The sequence below is a fragment of the Pseudophryne corroboree genome, chromosome 5 (genome assembly GCF_028390025.1).
Source record: "Pseudophryne corroboree isolate aPseCor3 chromosome 5, aPseCor3.hap2, whole genome shotgun sequence".
Lineage (NCBI taxonomy): Eukaryota > Metazoa > Chordata > Amphibia > Anura > Myobatrachidae > Pseudophryne > Pseudophryne corroboree.
In genome coordinates, this window is record NC_086448.1 from 50,603,725 (window position 1) to 50,618,791 (window position 15,067).

Sequence of the window (15,067 nt, forward strand, 5' to 3'; positions counted from 1 at the left end):
TATTTATATAGATACACGGTTTCTTTAGATTGTACGTAAAATATTTGATAAATATGGTACATCATTTATTTACATGAACATTGGTTGGTGCCGCGGGGGGGGGAGAGTTGGGATTGGTGGGTGGATCTCCAGGAATCGATGATGCATGAGGCGGCAACCCTATATACAGCTCTTTGCTGTTAATGCACTTCTTCAGCTAAGTGCACATTTAAAATAGAGATCTATTCATGAAGCAGTGAAAAGAGTGGCGAAAAGGACCAGTGGAGAACTTGCCCATAGCAACCAATCGGCTTTGAAGGAAGCCTTTATCAAGTATATTCTACAAAATGTAAGGGAGATACGGATTGGTTGCCATGGGCAACTTCTCCACTGGTCTGTTTCGCCATGCTTTTCACTGCTTTATGAGTAGACCCCATGTGGAGAATGCAGCATGATTTTTTTTCTTTCCCATAAGCTAACGCGTTTTACCAGTACAATAGACACATGGAAAGCACATGGGAAATCTCATTACAAGCATGTGTTGTTTCTTGTACCTGTATTCCCAGTGCAAATGTATGAATAAGCCCTAAATGAACAGCCCATGTCCTCGCAGGAGCTTGCCGACTGTGCTTCTGGGTGACATCCTGTGACATCATCAAAGTCTAGAAAGTATATGATAGGCTTCTGATTGGCTGCGAGTAAACACCAACAAGTTATCTCAACTTTAAGTTCGGGTGTAATTGTTGTATTTACACAGTACAGAAAATTGCAATTTTATTCAGCACAATTGGTTTTGCATTGAACTGTAAATCAAGCCAAAAGTGCTAAAACAAATTTTAATGTAGAGAATGAGCGCTATTTACAATTTCTGCTTTGTCCTAGAGGATACTGGGGACACTTCAAGAACCATGGGGTATAGACGGGATCCGCAGGAGACATGGGCACTTTAAGACTTTAAAAGGGGTGTGAACTGGCTTCTCCCTCTATGCCCCTCCTCCAGACTCCAGTTAGATTCTGTGCCCAGTGAGACTGGATGCACTCTGAGGACCTCTCCTGAGTTTCTCTGAAAAATACTTTTGTTAGGTTTATTATTTTCAGGGAGAACTGCTGGCAACAGTCTCTCTGCTTCGTGTGACTTAGGGGAGAGAAGCAGACCTACTTCTGTGAGTTTCAAGGCTCTGCTTCTTTAACTACAGGACACCATTAGCTCCTGAGGGTCTGAACGCTAGGTACGCCTAGATGCTCGTTCCCAGAGCCCGCCGTCACCCCCCTTACAGAGCCAGAAGTCAGAAGACGGGTGAGTAGAAGAAGATCTGAAAACTTCAGTGATGGCTTTGAGGTACCGCACAGCGGCAGCGCTGCGTGCCATGCTCCAACACACAGACGCCACTACAGGGTGCAGGGCACAGGGGGGAACAACCTGGGCACCATAAAAATCCTCAATATGGACTGGCAATGTGGTTTTTAAGTGCCTAGGCACTAAATCCGAACCCCTGCCAGTATAAATATAGAAAAAAAAATAGCGGGCTGAAGCGCGCCATTAAGGGGGGGCTTCAGGTTAGCCCTCACAGCTCTCATCAGCGCCATTTTCTCTTCACAGAGCTGCAGAGACGCACGCCCTTCCTCTACACTGCTGTACAAGTAACAGGGTGCAAAATGGGGGGGGGGGCACAGTTATTTTGGTGCTGTATATGTAATTATAAAAGCGCTAACGGGTCTGAGGCTTTATATAGGGATTTCAGAACCTGGATAATCGCTGGGCTGTGAGCTGGCAAACTCCCTCTGTGTTTCTCTGACAGGCTTTACTGTGGGTCTGTCCCCTATATGTCCAGTGTGTTTGTGGGTGTCGGTACACGGGTGTCGGCATGTCTGAGGCTGAGTGCTCTTCCCAGGAGGAGACTGGATTAGGGAAAGAAACGGCTGTGGGAGTGACCCTGTCGACACCGCCGACTCCCGATTGGGTAAATGTTTTGAGTGCTTTGAATGCGAATGTGGTTTTGTTAAATAAGAGATTAGATAAATCTGAGTCTCAGAGCCAGGCATGGAAAAAATCCGTGGAGGATGCATTGTCACAAGTCCAGACCCCCTCGGGGTCACAGAAGCGTTCATTTACCCAGTTAGCAGATACGGATACCGACACGGACTCTTGACTCCAGTGTTGGCTATAGTGATGCCAAATGAAATCCAAAACTGGCTAAAAGCATTCAGTACATGATTGTGGCGATAAAAGACGTGTTACATATCACGGAGGACCCTGCTGTTCCTGATACAAGGGTCTGTATGTTTAAAGAAAGGAAACCTGAGGTAACGTTTCCTCCCTCTCATGAACTGAACGCTCTTTTTGAAAAGGTTTGGCAAAATCCTGACGAGAAGTTTCAGATTCCCAAGAGAATTCCGGTGGCATATCCGTTCCCCTCTGGGGATAGGGAAAAGTGGGAGTCACCCCCCACTGTGGACAAAGCCCTATCACTGCTGTCCAAAAAGGTAGCGCTTCCGTCCCCTGACACGGCAGCCCTAAAGGAACCTGCGGATCATAAGCAGGAAAATACATTGAAATCCATTTATGTCACTACGGGTACGCTGCTCAGACCTGCCGTTGCATCGGCGTGTGTGAGTAGCGCTATTGAAAAATGGGCAGATAACTTGTCGTCTGAGATAGATACCCTGGATAGGGATAGCATTCTTTTGACACTGGGTTATATCAGGGACGCTGCAGCCTACCTAAAGGAAGCTGCGAGGGATATTGGCCTCTTGGGATCAAGGGCCAATGCCATGGCAGTCTCAGCCAGGAGAGCATTGTGGATTCATCAATGGAATGCCGATGCGGACTCTAAGAAGGCGATGGAGTCTCTGCCGCATAAAGGTGGTGTATTGTTTGGTGACGGCCTCGCTGACCTGGTGTCTACGGCTACCGCGGGTAAGTCATCCTTTTTACCTTATGTTCCTGCACAACAAAAGAAAACGCCCCACTATCAGATGCAGTCCTTTCGGCCCAATAAATTTTAAAAAAGGGCGAGGGTCTTCCTTCCTTACTTCTAGAGGAAAGGGAAAGAGGTCACCGGCTGTGGCAAGTTCCCAAGAGCAAAAGTCCTCTCCGGCTTCTGCCAAATCCACCGCATGACGCTGGAGCTCCTTTGCGGGAGTCCGCACCGGTGGGGGCACGTCTCAAACTCTTCAGTCAGTTCTGGGCTCGTTCGGCCCTAGACCCATGGGTTTTGGAAATAGTGTACCAGGGGTACAAGCTAGAGTTTCAAGACGTTCCCCCTCACCGATTTTTCAAATCGGCCTTACCAGCTTCTCCTCCGGACAGGGAGGTGGTATGCGAGGCAATACGGAAATTCAAATTCAAGATGGAATCTCTCCGGGCAGTGATATCCAGTCTGGAGGAGGGGGATTTTATGGTGTCGGTAGATATAAGGGATGCCAATTTGCTTGTTTCAGACGTTGCCGTTTGGTCTGTCCACGGCTCCGAGAATTTTCACCAGAGTAATGGCGGAAATGATGATTTGCACAAGCAAGGAGTCACAATTATCCTGTACTTGGACGATCTCCTGATAAAAGCTAGGTCCAAGGAACAATTACTGCAGAACATTACACTCTCCCTGACAATTCTGCAACAACATGGTTGGCTCCTAAACTTGCCAAAATCGCAGTTGGTTCCGACGACACGTCTGTCGTTCTTGGGTATGATTCTGGACACGTAATTACAGAGAGCTTTTCTTCCAGTGGAAAAGGCTCTAGAAATTCAGAACCTAGTCAAACAGATTCTGAAACCAGCAAGTGTGTCGATTCATCAATGCACTCGGTTGCTGGGGAAGATGGTGGCGGCCTACGAGGCCAATCAGTTTGGAAGATTCCATGCCAGAGTGTTTCAGCGGGACCTGTTGGACAAGTGGTCCGGGTCCCATCTGCACATGCACCGACAGATAATCCTGTCTTCCAAGACCAGAGTCTCACTCCTGTGGTGGCTGCACAGCTCTTACCTCCTAGAGGGACGCAGGTTCGGGATCCAGGACTGGATCCTGGTGACCACGGATGCTAGTCTCCGAGGCTGGGGTGCAGTCACACAGGGGGGAAATTTCCAGGTAAAATGGTCAAGCCAGGAAGCTTGTCTAGACGTAAACCTTCTGGAATTAAGGGCCATTTACAACGGCCTTCTATAAGCGGAACATCTTCTTCGCGATCTGCCCGTCCTGATTCAGTCGGTCAACATAACAGCAGTGGCGTACATAAACCGCCAGGGCGGTACGAAGAGCAGAGCGGCAATGGTAGTAGCCACAAAAGTTTCCGCTGGGCGGAAAGGTATGTAAGCGCTCTGTCAGCGGTCTTCATTCCAGGTGTGGACAACTGGGAAGCAGACTTCCTCAACAGACACTATCTCCATCCAGGAGAGTGGGGTCTTCATCAAGAGGTCTTTGCAGAAGTGACAAGTCGTTGGGGAATTCCTCAAATAGACATGATGGCGCCTTGCCTCAACAAGAAATTCAGAAGATATTGTTCCAGGTCGAGGGACCCTCAAGCAATAGCGGTGGACGCCCTAGTGACACCGTGGGTGTTTCAGTCGGTATATGTGTTCCCTCCGATTCCACATTCCAAAAGTGATAAAGATCATAAGAAGAACAAGGGTTCATGCAATCCTCATTGCTCCAGACTGGCCAAGGAGGGCCTGGTATCCAGATCTTCAGGAATTGCTCATAGGAGATCCCTCTACGAGAGGATCTGTTACAGCAGAGGCCGTGCGTGTACCAAGACTTACCGCGGCTTCGTTTGACGGCTTGGAGGTTGAACGCCGGATCCTAGCCCGAAAGGGTATTCCCAGTCAAGTCATTCCCACACTTCTTCAGGCTAGAAAAGAAGTAACGGCGAAACATTATCACCGTATTTGGAGAAAATATGTGTCTTGGTGTGAATCCAAGAAGGCTCCTACGGAAGAATTTCAGCTGGGCCGTTTTCTCCATTTTCTGCAAGCAGGTGTGGATGCGGGCTTACGATTAGGCTCAACTAAAGTACAAATTTCGGCCTTGTCAATTTTCTTTAAAAAAGAATTGGCCTCCCTTCCGGAAGTTCAGACTTTCGTGAAAGGCGTGCTGCACATCCAACCTCCCTTTGTGCCCCCAGTGGCACCATGGGATCTTAACGTGGTGTTGCAGTTCCTGCAATCTCATTGGTTTGAACCTTTACGTAAGGTAGAGTTTAAATTCGTCACTTGAAAATGATCATGCTGTTGGCCTTGGCCTCTGCAAGGCGGGTGTCTGAATTAGCGGCTTTGTCTCACAAGAGCCCCTATTTGATCTTCCATGGAGATAGAGCAGAGTTGAGAACTCGTCAGCAATTTCTGCCGAAAGTGGTGTCATCGTTTCACATGAACCAACCTATTGTGGTGCCAGTGGCTACTGACGCCTTAGCGGAATCAAAGTCTCTAGATGTGGTCAGAACTTTGAAAATTTATGTAGCCAGAACGGCTCAGATTAGGAAAACGGAGGCTCTGTTTGTCCTGTATGATCCCAACAAGATTGGGGCTCCTGCTTCCAAGCAGACTATTGCACGCTGAATCTGTAATACGATTCAGCAAGCTCATTCTACGGCTGGATTGCCGTTACCTAAAGCGGTGAAGGCCCATTCTACCAGAAAGGTGGGCTCATCCTGGGCGGCTGCCAGGGGGGTCTCGGCGTTACAGCTTTGCCGAGCAGCTACTTGGTCGGGTTCAAACGCTTTTGCAATGTTTTACAAGTTTGATACCCTGGCTAAGGAGGACCTCATGTTTGGTCAATCGGTGCTGCAGAGTCATCCGCACTCTCCCGCCCATTCTTGAGCTTTGGTATAAACCCCATGGTTCTTGAAGTGTCCCCAGCATCCTCTAGGATGTAGGAGAAAATAGGATTTTAATACCTACCGGTAAATCCTTTTCTCTTAGTCCGTAGAGGATGCTGGGCGCCCGTCCCAGTGCGGGCTGTATCTGCAGTTATTGCTTATGGTTACACACGTGTTGTGTTGCGTTTATAGTCAGCCTGTTGCTGTCGTTATTCATGCCGTTGCATGCGTTGGATTAAATGCCATGTTGTACGGCGTGCTTGAGGTGTGAGCTGGTATGTATCTCACCTTAGTTAAATCGAAATAAATCCTTTTTCCTCGAAATGTCCGTCTCCCTGGGCACAGTTCCTATAACTGGAGTCTGGAGGAGGGGCATAGAGGGAGGAGCCAGTTCACACCCCTTTTAAAGTCTTAAAGTGCCCATGTCTCCTACGGATCCCGTCTATACCCCATGGTTCTTGAAGTGTCCCCAGCATCCTCTACGGACTAAGAGAAAAGGATTTACCGATAGGTATTAAAATCCTATTTTAGGAGACTATAGGGTATGTACAGTATACTGTTATAGAGCGTTAGTTCTATGAACCGACAATATCCCGGCTATTAAGGCTGTAGATTTACAGTGACATTCATTTATCAGCCAAACCTGGTTTTGCCTTTTAAATTATTGGTGTTTTGAATTTACAGCCTTAATCACAGGGATCACAGACCTAGTACCTTACTACTTACTGTATACCCCTATACTATACTATATGTACGACTTTGGGAGCCAACAGAGAAGTTTACCTTTAAAGAACAAACACATGAAACCCATGACAAATTGCAACATACATGTGTATGTCTTAATTTATTATTTCCATTGTCTATACTCTGAGTGTATTTTGCATTGCAGAAAATGTCAGCAGGCTGAAGAAACTGGAGTATTTAAATTTAGCATTGAACAACATTGAGAGGATCGAGAACCTGGAAGGTGAGTGCTGCCCCCCGCAGGCTGAATCTTGTCATCATTTCTAGCTAATGCAGTTGTTGTTATCTTATGCTACGTGTGATGGGATGTAGTTCATACTTACCTACTCTCCCGGATTCTGCTGGAGACATCCGGTTTCTCGGGTAGTCCCCCACAGCCCCGTAAGAGTTGGCACCCCTCCTGCATTCTGCCCGCTTCCTAGTGAAGTAGGCAGAAAGGGGAGAATAATATGGTGAAATCTCGGACCGGCGGAGGGGGCGGGGCCTAATTATGCGTTTATATGCGAATCGCATCATTTTGGCCCCGCCCTGTGCAAATATTGACCAATCGCAGGCTTTTTCCAGCAAGTGGGCGTGGCTTAATGACACAACTAGCTCGGCACCACCATTGTCGCCGCCCACCTGCTTCCTTCTCCTCTCCTGGCATCTCCCGTAGAGGATATTAAAAATGTCCGTAAGTATGATGTACTGTAGTTGGGATCCCGCGCTCAGGATCCCGACAGTCAGAATGTCGGCGCCAGAATCCCGACACCTGTCAGAATACCGACGCCGGCATCCTGACCGGCGGGATCCCGAACGTAAGTATCCTGGGGAGGTTAGTGTAAGGCTGCGGGGAGAGGGTTAGGGTTAGACTGCGGGGAAGGAGGGTTAGGGGTAGGCTGTGGGAGGGGAGGGTTAGGGTTAGACTGCGGGGATGGAGGGTTAGGGGTAGGCTGTGTGGGGGGGGTTTGGGATTAGACTGCGGGGATGGAGGGTTAGGGATAGGTTGTGTGGGGGGTGGTTAGGGTTAGACTGCGGTGATGGAGGCTTAGGGTTAGACTGCGGGGATGGAGGGTTAGGGATAGGCTGTGTGGGGGGGGGGTTCGGGTTAGACTGCGGGGATGGAGGGTTAGGGATAGGCTGTGTGGGGGGGGGGTTAGGGTTAGACTGCGGGGATGGAGGGTTAGGGATAGGCTGTGTGGGGGGTTAGGGTTAGACTGCGGGGATGGAGGGTTAGGGATAGGCTGTGTGGGGGGGGTGTTAGGGTTAGACTGCAGGGATGGAGGGTTAGGGATAGGCTGTGTGGGGGGGTTAGGGTTAGACTGCGGGGATGGAGGGTTAGGGATAGGCTGTGTGGGGGGGGGGAGTTAGGGTTAGACTGCGTGGATGGAGGGTTAGGGATAGGCTTTGTGGGGGGGCTTAGGGTTAGGATGCGGGGAGGAAGGGTTAGGGATAGACTGTGTGGGGGGGTTAGGATTAGACTGCGGGGATGGAGGGTTAGGGATAGGCTGTGGGGGGGGGGTTTAGGGTTAGGATGCGGGGAGGAAGGGTTAGGATTAGGGGGAGGTAGAGAATTAGGCTTAGCTCCCCCCTGTACGCCTGTCGGCATTTAAACCATTCGGGATGCCAGGGTCGGTATTTTGACCTCCAGCTGCCGGGATCCCGTACCCAATTCCTTGTGTCGGATATGTACCTTGTACCCCGTATACTGAATGACTGTGGAATTATCTCTTCCTGGTTGTGATCTGGAAAGATGGTTTCACCTAAATTCACCGTGGTCACCACACAACCTGCACGCATTATAGCTAGCCACTGAGGTGAAGCCGTTAGTACAGTATTAGGTTTATCTGGCTAATTATATGAGTTATACATAGCGATACCAGAAAATAAAACCGTTTCACTATTTCAATTAAGCAATAGTTCGTATAAGAAAAAAAAAAAAAAAGATTTTTCTTCCACCTTTCATAAGATGTTAGTGATCATCCTAATTCTAGAAATAATCTGTGTATCTATTAGTATCCAAACTTGACAATACTTCTGTCTGTCAGGCTGCGAGTCTCTACAGAAACTGGATCTGACGGTGAATTTTGTTGGGGAGCTGTCTAGTGTCAGAAGCCTCCAACACAACGTCCACCTGCGAGAGCTGTACCTGGTGGGGAACCCGTGTGCACAGTTTGAAGGTTACCGGAAGTATGTAGTGACCACACTCCCACAACTGAAGGTACAGTGAGGGAACCAGCTCTGTACACGTCTGGAAAGTTTGGAGCCAGCTTACAATAACCTCTTTGACATTACTCTTTGTAGACGAAACATTTACATATATTTACATATCAAACCCATTAAAGTGCTCATTTAAGTTAATCAGCAAAACTCCTACACAGTGCGCAGCGCGTGTCCTCTGTAACACACACAGTGACTCTCAGGCGGCACCTCACATTAACTTGTGGCACTAGTGACTGCAGTAATAAGTTGTTTCATTGATTTGTAACAAACTACAGGGCAGGTTCATTTAGCCAAGAGGTTCTGATGGAATCTTGCGTGAGGTGCGGCTGCGCATATTTCTGCTTATTACGGTAGATAAATCCCAATTTATTGTTGCCCAAGTCTGTATGGGGATCCGGTCTCTAGGTCGACACTATCTAGGTCGACCACTGTTGGTGGACAGTAACTAGGTCGACAGGGTCTCTAGGTCGACATGTTCTAGGTCGACAGGTCAAAAGGTCGACATGAGTTTTTCACGATTTTTTTCTTTTTTTGAACCTTTTCATACTTAACGATCCACGTGGACTACGATTGGAACGGTAATCTGTGCCGAGAAAAGCGGTAGTGGAGTGAGGCACCTTGCCTGAAGCATGGCGAGCAAAGCGAGCCATGCGAGGGGACGCTGTGCACTAATTGGGGTTTCCGGTTACTCTACGAAGAAAACGACACCAAAAAAACATAAAAAACTCATGTCAACCTTTTGACCTGTCGACCTAGAGATCCTGTTGACCTAGTTACTGTCGACCAATAGTGGTCGACCTAGACACTGTCGACCTAGTTACTATCTACCTTCCATACCACACCCGTCTGTATGGCACCCAAGCAAAAATAAGCAACTTTTTCCAACTCCAACATCCTGGGATCTCCCGATGGAACCTGGCATCTAATAGAATCTACCCTCTTCCTGCAGCATATGCCACTTTTTATTAACACTTACCTGTACCTACCTAGAGATGATACAGCCCCGCCCCCCTTGCCTCAGTGTTGTCACTGGTTCCTAGTGATCTCATTGGCTGCAGTTTCATGAATAAATATTGTATCAGACCACAAGACAATGGGGGTCGTTCCGAGTTGTTCGCTCGTTGCCGATTTTCGCAACGGAGCGATTAAGGCGAAAATGCGCATGCGCATGGTACGCAGTGCGCATGCGCTAAGCATTTTAGCACAAAACTTAGTAGATTTACTCACGTCCGAACGAAGATTTTTCATCGTTGAAGTCATCGGAGTGTGATTGACAGGAAGTGGGTGTTTCTGGGCGGAAACTGCCCGTTTTCTGGGAATGTGCGGAAAAACGCAGGCGTGCCAGGATAAAACGCGGGAGTGTCTGGAGAAACGGGGGAGTGGCTGGCCGAACGCAGGGCGTGTTTGTGACGTCAAACCAGGAACAAAATGGCCTGAGCTGATCGCAGTGTAGGAGTAAGTCTCGAGCTACTCAGAAACTGCTAAGAATTTTCTATTCGCAGTTCTGCTAATCTTTCGTTCGCAATTCTGCTATGCTAAGATACACTCCCCGAGGGCGGCAGTCTAGCATGTGCAATGCTGCTAAAAGCAGCTAACGAGCGAGCAACTCGGAATGAAGGCCAATACCCCTCGTGTCAGTGACTCCTAGGGAACTGGGGGGTCTCTTCCTATGATTATTGCTTCGTCCTTCAAATTGGCTGCCTCCACAGTTTTCGAGTTATAAGGCACTAGCTGGAGTAGCCGGCGTTTCCCGGGATTTTAAGAATGTCTGTTTACAAAAATAAATGTAAATATTAAACACACAGTATAAATAACATTGTAGATAGCTGAATACCCGTGCTTCACTACGGGATGAGTGTGGTAAATTAGAATGATGGTTGTTAATGTAGGTGGGTTGGAGATCTAGTATATATGCATATCTTGCTTCCCTGACGCACTTTGTGTAGTGGCCGGACCCCTTTTTGGTCCCCCAAGGGACCCTGCTCTTCCCACTATACAACTCTCAGTCTGTGGCTTCCTGCTGCCTCCATTCCTCTCCTCACATCATGTCAGTGCCCTGTGGAATTATCGATTTATATACAGTTTCTTATATAGCGCAGCACATTATGTATCTCCTGATATTCTCCGTGCTGCTGGGGAACCGTGCTACTTCCACTTTATAACTCTAAGTGTGTGGGTTTGTGCTACCTGTATTCCCCTCCTCATATCATGTCACTGGCCCTGTCACATGCAGCCCTGTCCTCACTGACATATCATGCATGTCCTGATATAGTCTGTGCTGCTAGGCCACCCCTAGGGGTGCTAGTGGTGTGTTACTCCCACAGTGCTTGTTCCCAGAGTGTAAGTCATATGTGTAGCAAGTTTGGTGAAATTGCTCCTGGCATTCCAGAGTTATGCGGTCTGCTGAAAATCTCTGTGCTGCTGCCTCACCCTTGGGGGTGCTAGGGGTGTCTTACCCCCACAGTGTTTGTTCCTAGATTGTAAGGCATATGTATACCAAGTTTGTTGTAAATTGGTGCAGGCATTCGGGAGTTATGCTTTCTCCTGAAATACTATGTGCTGCTGTCCCACTGCTAAGGGTGCTAGGGGTGTCTAACCCCCACAGAGTTTGTTCCCAGATTGTAAGTCAGATGTGTACCAAGTTTGGTGTAAATTGCTCCAGCCCTTCCACAGTTATGCTGTCTGCTGACATACTCTGTGCTGCTGCCTCACCCCTAGGGGTGCTAGGTGTGTCTTGCCCCCACAGTGTTTGTTCCCAGATTGTAAGGCAATTTTTGAGTACATTGCTCCAGCAATTCCAGAGTTATGCTGTCTCCTAATATACTCTGTGCTGCTGTCTCCCCCCCTAGAGGTGCTAGGGATTTCTAATTTCTCTAACGTCCTAGTGGATGCTGGGGACTCCGTCAGGACCATGGGGAATAGCGGCTCCGCAGGAGACAGGGCACAAAAGTAAAAGCTTTAGGATCAGGTGGTGTGCACTGGCTCCTCCCCCTATGACCCTCCTCCAAGCCTCAGTTAGATTTTTGTGCCCGGCCGAGAAGGGTGCAATCTAGGTGGCTCTCCTAAAGAGCTGCTTAGAGTAAAAGTTTTGTTAGGTTTTTTATTTTCAGTGAGTCCTGCTGGCAACAGGCTCACTGCATCGAGGGACTTAGGGGAGAGAAGTGAACTCACCTGCGTGCAGGATGGATTGGCTTCTTAGGCTACTGGACACCATTAGCTCCAGAGGGAGTCGGAACACAGGTCTCACCCTGGGGTTCGTCCCGGAGCCGCGCCGCCGACCCCCTTGCAGATGCCGAAAAATGAAGAGGTCCAGAAACCGGCGGCAGAAGACTTTTCAGTCTTCATAAGGTAGCGCACAGCACTGCAGCTGTGCGCCATTGTTGTCAGCACACTTCATAACAGCGGTCACTGAGGGTGCAGGGTGCTGGGGGGGGCGCCCTGGGCAGCAATGATAGTACCTTATTCTGGCTAAAAATACATCACATATAGCCCCTGGGGGCTATATGGATGTATTTAACCCCTGCCAGGTCTCAGAAAAACGGAAGAAGAAGCCCGCCGAAAAGGGGGCGGGGCCTATTCTCCTCAGCACACAGCGCCATTTTCCCTCACAGAAATGCTGGTGGGAAGGCTCCCAGGCTCTCCCCTGCACTGCACTACAGAAACAGGGTTAAAACAGAGAGGGGGGGCACTGATTTGGCGATATGACTACATATATTAAAATGCTATAAGGGAAAAGCACTTGTATAAAGGTTGTCCCTGTATAATTATAGCGTTTTTGGTGTGTGCTGGCAAACTCTCCCTCTGTCTCCCCAAAGGGCTAGTGGGTCCTGTCCTCTATCAGAGCATTCCCTGTGTGTGTGCTGTGTGTCGGTACGTGTGTGTCGACATGTATGAGGACGATGTTGGGAGGCGGAGCAAATTGCCTGTAATGGTGATGTCACTCTCTAGGGAGTCGACACCGGAATAGATGGCTTATTTAAGGAATTACGTGATAATGTCAACACGCTGCAAGTCGGTTGACGACATGAGACGGCCGGCAAACATATTAGTATCTGTCCAGGCGTCTAAAACACCGTCAGGGACGTTATAATGCCCATTTTACCTCAGTCGGTCGACACAGACACGGACACTGACTCCAGTGTCGACGGTGAAGAAACAAACGTATTTTCCTTTAGGGCCACACGTTACTTGTTAAGGGCAATGAAGGAGGTGTTACATATTTCTGATACTACAAGTACCACAAAAAAGGGTATTATGTGGGGTGTGGAAAAACTACCTATAGTTTTTCCTGAATCAGATAAATTAAATGAAGTGTGTGATGAGGCGCGGGGTTCCCCCGATAGAAAATTATTGGCGGTATACCCTTTCCCGCCAGAAGTTAGGGCGCGTTGGGAAACACCCCTTAGGGTGGATAAGGCGCTCACACGCTTATCAAAACAAGTGGCGGTACCGTCTCCAGATACGGCCGCCCTCAAGGAGCCAGCTGATAGGAGGCTGGAAAATATCCTAAAAAGTATATACACACATACTGGTGTTATACTGCGACCAGCGATCGCCTCAGCCTGGATGTGCAGCGCGGGGGTGGCTTGGTCGGATTCCCTGACTAAAAATATTGATACCCTGGACAGGGACAGTATTTTATTTACTATAGAGCATTTAAAGAATGCATTTCTATATATGCGAGATGCACAGAGGGATATTTGCACTCTGGCATCAAGAGTAAGTGCGATGTCCATATCTGCCAAAAGATGTTTATGGACACGACAGTGGTCAGGTGATGCAGATTCCAAACGGCACAAAGATGTATTGCCGTATAAAGGGGAGGAGTTATTTGGGGTCGGTCCATCGGACCTGGTGGCCACGGCAACTGCTGGGAAATCCACAGTTTTTACCCTAAGTCACATCTATGCAGAAAAAGACACCGTCTTTTCAGCCTCAGTCCTTTCGTCCCCATAAGCATATCTGCCCAGGGATAGAGGAAAGGGAAGAAGACTGCAGCAGGCAGCCCATTCCCAGGAACAGAAGCCTTCCACCGCTTCTGCCAAGTTCTCAGCATGACGCTGGAGCCGTACAGGACCCCTGGATCCTACAAGTAGTATCCCAGGGGTACAGATTGGAAAGTCGAGACGTTTCCCCTCGCAGGTTCCTGAAGTCTGCTTTACCAACGTCTCCCTCCGACAGGGAGGCAGTATTGGAAACAATTCACAAGCTGTATTCCCAGCAGGTGATAATCAAAGTAACCCTCCTACAACAAGGAAAGGGGTATTATTCCACACTATATTGTGGTACTGAAACCAGAAGGCTCGGTGAGACCTATTCTAAATCTGAAATATTTGAACACTTACAAAGGTTCAAATCAAGATGGAGTCACTCAGAGCAGTGATAGCGAACCAGGAAGAAGGGGACTATATGGTGTCCCGGGACGTCAGGGATGCTTACCTCCATGTCCCAATTTGCCCTTCTCACCAAGGGTATCTCAGGTTCGTGGTACAGAACTGTCACTATCAGTTTCAGACGCTGCCGTTTGGATTGTCCACGGCACTCCGGGACTTTACCAAGGTAATGCCCGAAATGATGATTCTTCTTCGAAGAAAATGGACGACCTCCTGATAAGAGCAAGGTCCAGAGAACAGTTGGAGGTCGGAGTAGCACTATCTCAAGTAGTTCTACGACAGCACGGGTGGATTCTAAATATTCCAAAACCGCAGTTGTTTCCGACGACACGTCTGCTGTTCCTAGGGATGATTCTGGACACAGTCCAGAAAAAGGTGTTTCTCCCGGAGGAGAAAGCCAGGGAGTTATCCGAGCTAGTCAGGAACCTCCTAAAACCAGGAAAAGTGTCAGTGCATCATTGCACAAGAGTCCTGGGAAAAATGGTGGCTTATTACGAAGCGATTCCATTCTGCAGATTCCACGCAAGAACTTTTCAGTGGGATCTGCTGGACAAATGGTCCGGATCGCATCTTCAGATGCATCAGCGGATAACCCTATCTCCAAGGACAAGGGTGTCTCTCCTGTGGTGGTTACAGAGTGCTCATCTTCTAGAGGGCCGCAGATTCGGCATTCAGGATTGGATGCTGGTGACCACGGAGGCCAGCCTGAGAGGCTGGGGAGCAGTCACACAGGGAAAAAATTTCCAGGGAGTGTGATCAAGTCTGGAGACTTTTCTCCACATAAATATACTGGAGCTAAGGGCAATTTATAATGCTCTAAGCTTAGCAAGACCTCTGCTTCAAGGTCAGCCGGTATTGATCCAGTGGGACAACATCACGGCAGTCGCCCACGTAAACAGACAGGGCGGCACAAGAAGCAGGAGGGCAATGGCAAAAAC

At 48.6% G+C, this 15,067-nt stretch overlaps 1 protein-coding gene across 3 annotated transcripts in view; it reads left to right on the forward strand.

The window, feature by feature from the left end:
- The window catches only part of DNAAF11 (dynein axonemal assembly factor 11), a 238,155-nt gene that overhangs the window by 19,010 nt on the left and 204,078 nt on the right, over positions 1–15,067 (forward strand). For all 3 annotated transcript variants that reach the window (XM_063921265.1, XM_063921263.1, XM_063921264.1), the window contains exons 3-4: positions 6,680–6,757; positions 8,562–8,734. In XM_063921265.1, the coding sequence (XP_063777335.1) occupies positions 6,680–6,757; positions 8,562–8,734 (251 nt within the window). The remainder of the gene's footprint in view (positions 1–6,679; positions 6,758–8,561; positions 8,735–15,067) is intronic.